This window comes from Zasmidium cellare, assembly GCF_010093935.1.
Source record: "Zasmidium cellare ATCC 36951 unplaced genomic scaffold M409scaffold_46, whole genome shotgun sequence".
NCBI lineage: Eukaryota > Fungi > Ascomycota > Dothideomycetes > Mycosphaerellales > Mycosphaerellaceae > Zasmidium > Zasmidium cellare.
The window spans coordinates 251,140-264,509 of NW_022986990.1; the positions used below are offsets into that span (position 1 = coordinate 251,140).

Genomic DNA, 13,370 nt, shown 5'->3' on the forward strand with positions numbered 1-13,370 from the left:
GTGTTCATAATTTCCAAGCGGGTGAAGTGGCGGGGTCAACAGTGAATGAGAAGGCCTACTGACGCCGCTGGCATGTGAAAGGCGAAGGTAGTCACTTTAGAGTTTCAGGTTCTGCACGTGCGCCGCACGCTAGCGCAACCTAATCTGAAGCGGGGCAGTCGCAATGTTTACAGCAGCAAACAAATCGCCGGCTTCATCCTGGAAACTTCAGAAAGACGCGTCCAACCACTCGCTGACATTGCCATGCTGCATTGGTAACATTCGCACCTATATGCGCTCCACCGAAAACATGCTACATTGGCTCGCCGGCCAGAAACCGCATGACAACGACGCGGGTGAGCATTTTGTCTCGGCTGGCTGCTTCGAGGCCCCTGCTAACAGCGACAGATCCGGGTGCGACGGGATATGAAGAACCTCCAGAGACGCCTGCTCCAGTGTTCGCAGTGCGCGCCTTTAAGCACGCGATATTTGGCACACCAGCAACGCAAGCCAAACCTCGACGGCATTCGAACACCGAGACTCTACGGCCGCGTCACAATGGACGACCGGCGATGCCACGCCCGAAGAGCGCGAACGATACACAGACACTGGGACGGCTAGACAATGCGATTGATGAGGAGCCAATACCTTCCTCCCCGCTACCTTCACCTACCAAGGGCATTCTGCTGACACCGGGTACCGGAACCACTCGCCGAAAGACCGTCTCCTTCGGTCTCAATGTTGTTGACAACGAGCAAAAGCGACCTATGAGAAGTGGTCTGCCCGACGATTGCCCTGGAAAGTTTCCCAGCCCTTGGTCCAAGCCGACAGCGGAACCCGATAGCAGCGATGAGCCTGTAGAGAAGCCGAGAGGAAGGAGTAAGCTCACGGAGGCATTTGAGCAAGTACGTGAGGAGTCTGCGAGACGCAAGCCGAGGTCGAGCCGGCAGCGGAAAGAGAAGGAGGAATTGGATACTACGATGGACATGACCGAGCCAGTGTCAGAGTCCGGCAGGTATTGGAAACACGAGTACGACATCTACAGAGAGCGAACGACACGAGAGGTCAAGAAGCTCGTGGAGAAACAACGATCGGCCAAAAGATATGCGAGCGAGAAGGATGCTGAATGTCAACAAGTAAGAGATGAACTTCGGCGGGAGCGAAAGAGGGCGGACAGACTGGAGAAGCGAGCAGCGGAACTGGAAGCTCAGTTGAAGGAATTACAAGGCCAGATACAAACCAGCGAGAATGGAAGTCGCGCTGCAAAGACCGAAAGCCCACCACATGGTAGTGCGATCAGCTTAGCCTCGTCACAACAAGTTGAGAAAGCGGAAAAGCCGGAACGGAACTCTTGGAGGGAGAGCCTTGTTCAGTTATCTCGTCGGGACATGAAGACCGAGAATACGAAGAACACGGAGCCCATGAAGCAGAGGGATCAGCCCGAGTCTGATCAGAACCGCATCACCACTGCAGAGCAAAGACCAAGGCCAAGGCGGATCCACACAAAGTTGAAAGACGATCTTTGGGCACCTTCGTCAAGTCTCCAGGCCCCTGCCCAAGTCGTGCCGAACCCTCCATCACCCAAGGCCAATCGTGCAGTGACTGGGACCAACACTGCTCCCCTGCAATCACTCAGTGTCAACACCATCGCGCAGAATGAAGAATCTGTGGCATTGGCAATGTCAATGGGGATGCAACCACCATCGCCGCAACGAGAGAGCCGACACGACTCGCCGATTCGATCGCCGGTCTTACCTCCAGCAAGCCCAGAGCCTCCAGCAAGCCCAGAGCCTCCAGCAAGAAGCACACCCAGGCCATCCTCTTGGTCGAGGAAAAACTCGAAGTCTGACGACCTGTCCACTCTGGTACCAGAATCGAGCCCGTTTCAGCCAGAGGCAGTATCAGAACGCCCAAACATCCTCACTGGACAGCCGGTGCCCATTAAGCCCACTCTACGACCTACACCGAAAGCGCCGGACGTCAAAGAGAACGTCTCGCCCACGGGAAGGTCGCAACCGCTCAGGAACGAGGAGAATATGAAGCCTTCAGCTGCTTGGAATGCAATGAGCAATGTTGCCGCAGAACGAAGGCTGGTCAGCAAAGGAAAAGAGATCGAAGCCGATCGTTTGGCGAAAGCAAAAGCGCGGTTACAGGAGCGAGGGAGGCAAGTCTCATAGTTGTGGCAATCGTTTTGGACGTCAAGTGGACGGTGAGCGTATAGATACCCCGGTGGAGATAGATCATCCACAAGTAACAGAAGTATCATTCCTTGAGAATTGTAACTAAAGACCTACTGATCTTCATGCTACACGAAACGATGTACAAGGTCACCGACTTGCGTGGAAGGCACTGCCGTGCCGGGCTGCTCAAGCTTGCCTGGCTTCGTGTTGCTTCCTGCGAAGGCGGCCTTTTTCGCTCGTGGCTCTTGAGGCGAAGTCTAAATACCACCGTTTCTCACAGTCGCCATCCCTGAGCACCGCTGTCAAACTACCGGCTGTGTGCGAATCTTGACTCGGCTGCAGGAATAGTTCTCCAATCTCTTGGTCGAACTCGTCCGGTGCCGTTCGCTGAAGGTTATGGGGATATCCAAGCTCTTGCAAAACTGAGCAAGTCTCTATTCGCCACCCACAGGCTCTTGAGTGTCCAAGGCTTTCCCATCGACTTACAGTTTGGACGAGCCACCTGTGTTCCTTCTACTGCTTGCTCACGCTGAACGGGTATCGGTCAAGCAACGTTCGAGCTCATCGAGATCGTTCACACTGCTCGACAGCTGTCGTTGAATCGACATCCCGCGAAATGGTTTGAACAGCGGTGTGACCCGCTTGCTGCTCGGCCGTGGGTGCTTTTATTGAACGGACTTGCTCGGCGGCAAATGTCAATAATCCAGACGTGTAGATACGTGCTGTAGCATGTGTTGTACTGGGGCTGGCTGGCGACAAAGCTCGCATTTCCTGAAGGAGTGTCCAATGCAGTCGTTGCTGCTGGTATTCGAATCCCACGAGAGCCACCTTCAATACTTGTCAGCAAGAACGAATCCATTCATAACAATTTCGACCTGTTGAAGGTCGACAGAGGGCGAATGTCCGAGCTACATCCCAACTCTTGTGTTTGCTGAGCCGTGATCAGCCGCGCCCCTCGAGCACAGCTTTCTTACCGCCTCCGAGTGATGACTTCTAGAAACTCATGATCTGCGGATGGGTCTGTGCTCGCTTTCATGTGTCGATTGTGAAGAGCTGTTGCACGCCTCGCGAGTAGACTGCAGTGCAATGCAGGCGTTCCCTTTCGAAACCAGGATCGACCTGCCAAGCTGTCAGTGTTGTCAACAAGAAGAGCATCCAAGCAAACGACATCAACAACAAAGATTCCACAATCGTCTATCTCGGCACCGAGCACAATCACGAATCCACTGCTTCTCGGAGGCTGTCGATACCGAGCCATGGTCTGCTTGACCGCCAGCAAAATCCAATGCCAGTGTGAACTGTGAACTGTGGAGCCGCATGCAATGCCTGCTTCGATCGGTCACAATCTGCTCCGCCCAGCCATAAGACGCCGCCCCATGCCCCACGATGTTGGGAACAATGCTCTTCCTTGTAATGCTGCCGACTGCCGCAGACGCCAACCAAAGTTACAGATGTCGTGAGCGAGCGCTGTTGGTCCAAGCCGTATCTTCACCGCAAAGTATAGAGTTTTGAAAGCCGTTGGAAAACAACTGGTGGGATGTTCAACGGCTCGGCAATGATTGGAAATGTCCGCTGAGGATTCCAATCCGAGATGGCGGTGAGTCGCTGGGAGGCTGGAAGTGAATGTCGTCAAAGACCACTATGGTGATGCAATGAGGCCCAGTCGAGCAAATTCGGGTCGTGATTGTAAAGATCTCGTTTTCCGGGCTGTTGGGTTGGAGTTCTGCACACGACAAATGCACCCCACCATGTCGACCGAGCTGTGGGGGGAGTGCCATTGAGTTCCAGAAGCTGCCCCTCATGTGAAACAACTCCACAGCTTCAGCGACAGGCAAGGGTAGTCAGGGTCGGCGCGAACGATGCAGGTGTGCAATAGCGTCTCGCGGGTGGCTACGATCCTGAGAGCATATGCTGCACTCTGATTGCCTTAGCTCGCCCATCACCGTCTATCCCGCAGCGGATTCAGCCATATTGCGGAGCGGGAGTGAACATCTCGCTGCCGTGGTTGGAGGGAGAGGGACGGAGGGCTTGCTGTAGCTGAAGGAAGATTGCATCGTGCCCACGCGGAGCGCTGCAGGTCCGTCACTCTCGACACTTCTTATCGCTCTCCTGAACCCATTTCTTGAAGCTCGTGCCGATTCTCGTGCTTCACCGCCAGACAATCCCCCTCACCGTAATGGGTCTCCACCAGAGGGACAGCTATGCCCGAGAGAGGCGGAGGAGCGACGAGTAGAGGGTATTTAGAGCTCGCTCCGTTCCTTGATGGTTTCTGTTCTTTTGATTCCAGTCCTTAGCCAACTTCCAATCCAAATTCCTCTACACACCTTCAAATCAATCAGCCAACATGTCTCACACCGAGCTCAACAGCAAGGCCGAATTCGACCAGGCTCTCGCCACCCAGGGCAAGTACGTCCTCATCTACGCCTACGAGGGCTCCGTCAACCCAAAGGCCGATGAGTAAGTCGATGCTCGAGAAACTCCTGTTGAAATGCCGCCTTCTGACTTTGTCCAGGTACGCCGCCAAGTTCGCCTCCACCACCGCTGCCTACAAGGTCGATGTCTCCAAGCACGAGGCTGCCAAGGTGAGCAAATGGATCCAGTGCAGATCCTGTGTTGATTAACCTGCTGACCGCCACGCCAGTCCTACTTCAACGTGACCAAGGTCCCAACCATCGTTATCTTCAAGGACGGCAAGGAGGTCAAGAAGGTCGAGGGCGCCGACGAGGCCGGCTTCGAGGAGGCTGCCAGCATCCTCTCTTAAGCATATCGCATTGTCCGGTCGTTGCTGCAGGATGGGAGTGCATGAAGAGTCAGGTTGGAAGGCTCGGCCATGGATGGAGTTTGTGTAGACGAGAATCAAAAGAAAGCATCTCTCCATATTCAGAAATCTCAAAGTCACACGGTAGGACATCTGAGCGTCTGACCATCTATTTCGAATGCCTTGGGGTCGTAATGACGCGTTATCGAGTAGCCAGTGATCAGGCAATGGGGAAGCAAGCATGTCCCAGGTCAAGGCTAGTCTTCGAGGACAAGCACACAGTCGGCATCGCAAGTGCCAGGGGGTGGCATCTGTTTCGAATATTTTACGATGCAGACCAGTGACACGTTGTTGCCCATATATTCCAGACCGTGAGGAATATAAAGATTGAGGACTGGTTGTCGAAGTTGCTAGCATCCCGAAACCCGCCTGCAATGAGACCCGTCACGATCCGAGGGACGGCCAGACGCAATGTTCAGCCCATCGAACAAGCTATGTCGACATATTGGCGGCCATGAGAAGAACGGCGACCCTTCGCGTGTTTTCCGAGGTGAAGGGTGGTGAGTCGATGTTGATGCAGAGTTGTTGACAGTGGACGTCCGGTAGCCACGAGCGAAGAAAGCTTAGCGGCTGGCTCGGGCCGGCCGCCGACGCTTTGAACTTCAGGTCTGAACAAGGCGTCGCTTTGAGAGACACGACTCTCTCGCAAACTTCATCATCAACAACCCTTCGACTGCAATCACGGCATCTACACTCAGAAATCGGACACGTATCGCCGTACTCTCATCGCCATATGAACGGCCCTTGAAGCGAAGCTTCGCCGGTCTTCGGCCAGCGCGCGTGCTGTTGCAAAGATAACTGCATCAAACGGCTTCCCAGAGGCGACACCCACATGTCCGCAGCACTAGAGGACAGATCTCGCTCTTCTCCGCCCGCTCGGTCCTCCTCGCTCGCCCTCGTCAGCCATGGCGCCTTCGAGTAATAAGCGAAAACGACCTGAGCGGCAGATCTCAGAAGATGACGGAGCCAGTCGGCCCTCACCGTACAAACCGGAGAAGTCGCGCATGACACGTCGAACATCGCAACAGATAGAGAAGGCGGAGACAACTGGAGAAGAAGATGCTGCTCCAAACATGCGTAAGATTCACGATTGCCCTGCAGAAGACAAAGCTAACAATCTGTGTTTGGCAGCAACGTGAGTCGCTCGAAGCTCTGTGCTACCCCAGCAGATAGGAGAGAGGAAGGCTGACACTAGGACACCTCAGTTCGAGCTCGCGTGAGGGTACCGGAACACCTGCGCAGCAGGGCCTCGACAACAACCCATCGGAACCCAATGGACATGGGCATAGCACGGGAGCACCCACCGCAGTACCGGTGAAAGCTCTGTACAAGTACACCCACGTCACCGACGACATCATATCCTCCTGGTCGGACTCAGGGAAACAAACAATTGTCGACGCAGCGAGAGGCCTGGACGAATTGCGACTTAGCGATCTCTTTTCCGAGCTGGTCCGGTCATCGCTAGAGGACCGTTTGGCTGGCAAACAGGCTGGTCTGGCAGTGAGGGACATCATTGCATCACAAGACCTTGGTTCCATGAGCGTGGAGGAGCTATTTCTCAACACAATCTCCTTCTTGTACGATGCAAACTATAAAGGGCCCCAGTTGCGGCCTCTGGTTGCTTCCACTGGAATCGACTTGCAGCGGATGCGCGAGGAGCTCGACATTCCTCTGCTGCAAGAACTCGGGCTTGTCCGCAGTACCTTTGACAAGATGCGGACGAGAAAGACCACAAATGCTCTGTACAGGCAAGCGAACTTCAATCTACTTCGAGAGGAGAGCGAAGGCTATGCCAAACTCATCACTGAGTACTTCAACACGGCGCAGGAAGCCAGCAGCCGACGCGACGATGACCCATTCATGGCTGAGGATGCCTTTCGACGAGTGGAGGCTTTGATCGGTGCCTTTGATCTTGACGTTGGCAGGGTCTTAGACATCATTATGGACGTGAGCGCCAATCTTCTTGTCAAGGCCTATCCGTTTTTCATCAAATTCTATCGTGCGAGCTCTTGGTGGCCTGACAACGAGCTGCTCGACAACGTGAAGTGGGAAGACCAAGGTTTCAGCTCTCTGCCAAGTTGGGCTTTGCCAGGATCTGGACGTTGGGTGCAAAGTGATGACGAGAAGGAGGCGCTGTCCCAGCTACGGCACACGCGTGATGTTCGATTCTGGGATCACGTCCGAGAGGCCGGCATGGACGCATTCTTCGAGCTTGGCAGCAAGAAGATTGTCAACTTCGACTCGGTACTTCCGTTACTGCAATCTGAAGTCTCGGCTGAGTTGGATGCTAGAGGCAAAGAGACGAACCCAAACAAGCGCATGCGGCTCAACGAAGTTCGCAAGTACATGCGAGAGACCCGCAGCATCCCGCCGTCGGGCAACTACGACGCTGCGCAGCTGCTGGGCTTCAAGTTGAGATTCTACGCCTCTGACGCGCGGGATGCCGGAGATACCTTGCCGGACAACCTCATCTACCTTGCAGCTCTCCTGATCAAGATCGGATTCATATCTTTGCGAGACCTGTATCCGCATCTTTACCCCGCCGATGAAGACATGCCAAAAGAGCGGGCAAGATTGGAGAAAGAAAAGGCAGAGAAGGAAGCTAAAGAGCGTCCTGGCGGAGGCATGAACGCTCTCCTCATGGCCGGTGCTCTCGCTGATGACTCGTTGCCTGGTTCCCGGCGAATAGACAAGGAAAAGAGCGGCGATGCTACCCCGTCCCAAGACAAGAAGGACGAGCCAAAGGAAGAGCTGCCAGCGCCCGTCAACCAGAAAGTCTTGCTCTTGAAAGCGTTACTTCTCATTGGAGCTCTTCCTGAGGCCTTGCATCTCCTGGGCCGCTTCCCTTGGCTGGCTGAGGTTGACATCTCGCTGCCGGCTTTCTTACAGCGCCTGGCCAGACACATGTTGAGCAAGGTTGCAGAGTCTTTGCATCCATTGAGCAGCCGTGATGGCCTGCAGGAGCCCAGAGAGCAACTTTCAGATACTACACCTCGATTCGACGGCAGTCTGGCCTTCTCTGCAAGACAGCCCAAAAAGACAACGCGGTGGTTGTACAACGACGTCTTCGACAAGGATGACGGACAGGATTATCGACACTACTACTCCGACTGGAGCGATAACATTCCGGTTTGCCAATCGCTCGACGATGTCTTTGCCTTATGCAACACCTTCCTGGGGTACATTGGGCCAAAGATTGGACAGGACGTTGCCCTCTACAGCACTCTCCTACGTCTGGCCTATCGCAGCCTGACCGACGATACTTCGAATGAGAACCGCTCACGCTGGCTTGAACTCATGAAGCGCCTGTTGGTGCCAGCGCTCAGCTGCAGCAAGCACAATCCACAGCTCGCACAGCACGTGTATGAGCTGCTGAGCTTCTTTCCGGTCGCCACGAGATACAAGGTGTATGCTGAATGGTTCACTGGCCGTACATCTCGTCTCCCCGATGTCCAGGCTGCTTTCGCTAAGAACAAAGCTGAGGTCCGTGATGTACTTCGACGAGTGTCAAATGATTACGTCAAGAAGCAATCGCGAGCACTTGGCAAGGTCGCACTTTCATCGCCAGGCATCGTCATGATGGAAATGATCAACCAGCTCGAAAGCTACAACAACATGATTCCCAGCTTGGTGGAATGCACGCGGTACTTCTCATCCTTGGCATACGACGTCTTGAATTGGGCCCTCATCAACTCCGTCAGCGGGCAGGGACGGGATCGCATGCAAGCAGATGGCATGCTGACCAGTTCCTGGTTGCAAGCACTGTCTCGATTCGTCGCGTCGCTGTTCACACGATACTCGCACCTCAATCTGTCACCAATTCTGCAATATCTCGCCTCCGAACTTCGAAGCGGGAACTCGACCGACCTGGAGCTGTTCGAGCAAGTGCTTGTAGAAATGGCAGGCATCAGATCTGATACAGAATTCAACGACTCCCAGGTATTGGCCATGGCCGGCGGAGAGACGCTCAGAACCCATATTTTGTCACAGCTATCGGACACGAGGCATTTGAAGAAGACTTCAGCCCAACGCTTGATTGCAGCACTCGACAAGCCAAAACTCATTGGCCAGACACTTGTGGCTATTGCGCAAGAGCAGCAGATGTACGCCCAACACGAGTCCTCGAGATTCATGCCGCTGAAAGTTCTCGGAAACAACCTGGACAAGATTCAAGCTGTTTTCCAGCAGTACATGGAAGTCCTCAAGTATAACTTGGATGCACAAAAGTTCGAAGACGCGGTTCCAGATGTCACCAGTCTGGTGAGAGACTTTGGTGTGGGGCCGTGCGTCGCGCTCACAGTCTGTCGCGCAGCATTACAACACCGCCTCAGCGAGTTTGATGCTGCAAAGAAACATGAGCTCGACGACAAGAAAGACGCATCTGCCCAGAATGCTCCCGCTGGCGAGGACGCGGATAATACTGCGGAGACCATCAAAGAGGAAGCAGCTCATGAACCTACAGAACAATCGAATGGTGTTGTAGAAATGGACCAGGAGATGGAAGGCGTTGAAGATGGCGCTGCCGCCACGGCTCAGCCCGCAGAGACTGGTCCATGGCATCCGGTCCTCGAACCAGTCATTCAAGGCCTCCAAGAGGCCCTCCCAGAGCTCGCTGCTCGCATCAGCGTACCGTTCTATGTCACATTCTGGACCCTGAACCTGTACGACGTATTTGTACCCATGGACAACTACTCAAGGGAGATGAAGCGACTCGATGGTCAAATCAATGAGATCGCAAGCGACCGTTCCGACCTGAGCGCGATCCAGTCAAGGGAGAGAGAACGCAAAAAGAAGAATCTGATGGATTTGCGTGAGAAGATGAAGCAGGAGCCAACAGTGCACGTAAGTGCGTACCGACAGGTGAAAGCCCGAATCAACAAGACCGAGAAATCCCACTGGTTTGCGAAGACAGACGGAAAGGAATCGCGGGCTGCCATCGACGCAAAGCACCAAGGTCTGCTCCAGGAATGCTTTATTCCAAGAGCCATAATGTCGTCCATCGATGCGTACTTCTCATTCACAATGATGAAGATCTTGCACGACCAGGGAACTCCCGGATTCAGCCTTATGCACCTTTTGCATCAGCTGTTCAAGAAGCAACAGCTCGCAACTTTGATGTTCCAGTGCACCGCCAATGAAGCACAGCATCTTGGTCGTTACCTTTGCGAGACTCTCAAACACCTGCACTCCTGGCACGCCGATAAAACGATATATGAGAAGGAGGCTCTGGGTCAAAAGACGAAGCTCCCAGGTTTCGTCAAGGCGTTTGATGAGAACGGGGAGCCAAAATCCGTCATCGACTACGAGACATTCAGGCGTATGCTATTCAACTTCCACGCCCACCTGAGCAATGCGCTACAGGCCTGTTTTGAGTCTGACGAGTACATGCACATTCGCAACGGCATCATCGTTCTGAAGAGTGTCGTCCAGGTTTTCCCAGCAATCAAGTATATCGGCAAGAACATGGTCGATCACGTTACAAAGCTGTCAAAGGATGACCCGCGTCAGGATCTGAAGCTGGCTGCGATGTCCCTACTTGGCCCTCTCAAGAGTCGAGAGAAGCACTGGCTGTTGCCACAAGCATTCAGATTGAACGATCCAGCCAAAGATGGTGCCAAGCCGACCAGTCGCGCGCCCTCTGCAAGACCAGAAACACCACAGCCAGGAGCTGGTCTCAATGCGTCAGCTCCAGAATTCAAATCTACGTCTACCACTCAGGCGAATGGCACGAGTAGAAAAGAATCAGTGGCTGGCGGCCCCGAGGATGGCGAGATTGAAGACGAGAAGGCCGCGTCTGCGAAGGAGAGCAAATCCGTAAGCAATACTGGAGACCGTCCAGAAACACCGAAGCAGGACAACAAGGCAACCGAGAAAGAAATTCAGAGACCATCGCATGATGTTAAATCAACAGTGGCTCGCGACACACCCAAAGCCGATTCCAAGCCGTTGACGCCGGCTCCAATTCAGTCGAGGCACCCTCCTGGCACGTCAGGTTCGCAACGTGCGGAGCCATCCCGACCCTCGTCAACACAGCCTGGATCTGCTCGATCATCAGCCCATGCTCTGCCAAACCGACCTGAGCACAATGCTACGAAGCCTCTTCCAGGAGCGCCTACTCCGGGCAGAGGCGGACGATATCCGGCTCGAAGTGGGCCAGACGAGCGTTTCGGCAGACTAGACAGACCCAACGACGTGAGGCCGGCTTCTCGCGACCACTCTCCTGGCCATCGCACTCGTGGACGAACTCCACCCCCAGCTTCTACGCCACGTGGCTATCGCGATGAGCGGCAGTTCGACCGACCAACTGAGCGACCACCTCATGACAATAGAGGCGCCCGTGATGAGCCGTACGGTCACCCGCGACGTGAGGGCCCGCCAATGTCGTCTCGCCCTCCGCTTGACTCTCGAGATCGATCGCAACCAACTGGACGGACATCAGATGCAGGCACGCACCCGGATCGACTGGGCCATATCTCTTCAGTAGCAGTAGCACCTGAAGGCCAACAGCCGTCACGAGTCACACCAAGCGCGACACCTTCGCAGCCGCAATCACAAGATGACCAGCACCACGTCAATCCAGCGCGCATGGCATTGATTGACTCTGGGTCTGGCGGTCCGGCTCCTCGCCGCGGAAGAGATGCTCCGCCAGCGGACAGAGACCCCCGCCGCGAGAGGGAGTCTCGAACAGATGATCGCCCAGGATCTGCCTTTGGTTCACGAACTGCAGAGGCACCACGGGATGCTCCGCCACGCAACGAACAACAGCCTGATTTGGCACCCACTGGGCCAAAGCGGGCGGGCGGGCGACTTCGCGAGATGGCCCCTCCTCAGCAAACCGAGTCAAACTTTGGCCGTCTCAACGGTCCTCAAGATGCACCTTCAGGGCCTCGTCAGCTCAACGGGTCAGGCAGGGGCGCTCGAAACTTCACGGCCCCAGTCAACACGCGTCCTAATGACTCTGCCGTGCCATCTCCAACGACCGGCAGACCACCAGAGTCACCTGCAGCACTTCGAGGGCCGCCTAGCCGACAGCCGAGCGGCCCTGCACCACACGTTGATCGAAGCGCTCCAAGTTCTGCGCCAAGTACACCTGCCGCAGAAAATGGTCCTCAAGTACATCCGAGCAGAGCTGCTCAGTTTGCTCCACCAGCTCCTATTCAGACGAGCTTTCAAGCACCCAATGGACCGCGAAATGCAGGTTCTCCCACGACAGGACCTCCAGCTGGACCACGAGCACCAGGTCGTGGTGGCCCTCCCAGTGGCACACCCACAGGACCATCGCCTGCCAACAGCATGCCGCCCTCTGGACCTGCATCAGGCTTGGAGAGACGGAAGCACGGTGGTGACAGACAACGTCAAAACATCAATGCTACTTTGCAGGGCAACAGCAACGCCCCTAGCCCTACTGCCCAAGGCGTCAATTTCAGAGGAGCATCATCTCGCCAGCCGAGCATGTCGTCCTTGCCTCCAAGCGGCCCAGGCGTGAGATCTGGAGGATCTGTCCCCACAGTAGCGTCGTCAATGGAGCCGCCGAGCAGTCGCCCATCCTTCGATGGCGGCCGACATGGAGCTGACGATTCACATGGTCGGCCGGACCTGTTTTATGGCAGACCAGGCCGAGACGATGACGGAGGCAGGCGACGAGAAGAAGATCGGGGTGACCGCTCCCACGGTAGTCGTAACCCAAGCCGGGAACCACGCCGTGACATTGTCGACCCGATGGCTCGTCCTCCACCTCCACCTCCACCACCAGGCGGACCAGATGACAACAGAGATAGACGTGGCGGAGCACCGCGCGATGAGCACCGTATGCCGCGGGACGCACCAGGCCGTGACGGCGCATCACGAGAACGTAGAGGGCAAGAGAGGCGGTCTCGTGGCCCGACGACAGACAATCCTGGAGGCTTTGCAGGAGGCCATCCTCCAGATTGGGAACGTCGTGGACTTCGTGCAGACGAGAACGATGGTGGCAGGAGAGGTGGCAGAACGGGAGCGTCAGGCAGACCGGAAGACTTTCGAGGTGGAGCACCACCACGCGAAGATGAGAGAGGCGGAAGTGGCAGACCTTCACGCAACGACGGCGCCACCGAAAGCAGGAAGCGGCCGCATGATGATGGCGCTGGATTTCCAGGAGACCCAAAGCGGAGGCGAAGCGCAAGATAGTATGTTTCACGCACGAGAAAGCTGTCGACACTCGAGCAGGCGCAAGAAGAGAGACGAGGACCGAGACTGAATTCAACTCTATGTTTTACTACCATTACGAGCATATGCTCCAGCTACCAGAACTCTCCAGCAAGTAAAAGGAGAAGAAATAAAATGCATGCATAGCGAGGAGTTTTGGGCAATAATCTTGTCTCAACGACGCAAATCAGCGGATCGATAGATACCCGATG

General features: G+C 55.2%; 3 protein-coding genes across 3 annotated transcripts; all 3 read left to right on the forward strand.

Annotated features, from left to right (window-relative positions):
- Positions 1 to 320: 320 nt before the first annotated feature.
- Positions 321 to 2,156, forward strand: M409DRAFT_59786 (uncharacterized protein; the record flags this gene model as incomplete). Its single annotated transcript, XM_033814300.1, has 1 exon — positions 321 to 2,156. One exon carries the CDS (start codon positions 321 to 323, stop codon positions 2,154 to 2,156), a length of 1,836 nt encoding a protein of 611 aa, XP_033661653.1.
- Positions 2,157 to 4,503: 2,347 nt separating this feature from the next.
- On the forward strand, positions 4,504 to 4,920 carry M409DRAFT_28900 (uncharacterized protein; the record flags this gene model as incomplete). Its single annotated transcript, XM_033809222.1, has 3 exons — positions 4,504 to 4,616; positions 4,672 to 4,741; positions 4,801 to 4,920. The coding sequence occupies 3 exons, from the start codon at positions 4,504 to 4,506 to the stop codon at positions 4,918 to 4,920; spliced, it is 303 nt and encodes a 100-aa protein (XP_033661654.1).
- A 962-nt stretch (positions 4,921 to 5,882) lies between these two features.
- M409DRAFT_28901 (uncharacterized protein) lies at positions 5,883 to 13,277 on the forward strand (the record flags this gene model as incomplete). Its single annotated transcript, XM_033809223.1, has 4 exons — positions 5,883 to 6,112; positions 6,183 to 12,514; positions 12,588 to 13,139; positions 13,180 to 13,277. 4 exons carry the CDS (start codon positions 5,883 to 5,885, stop codon positions 13,275 to 13,277), a joined length of 7,212 nt encoding a protein of 2,403 aa, XP_033661655.1.
- Between the last annotated feature and the right edge of the window lie 93 nt (positions 13,278 to 13,370).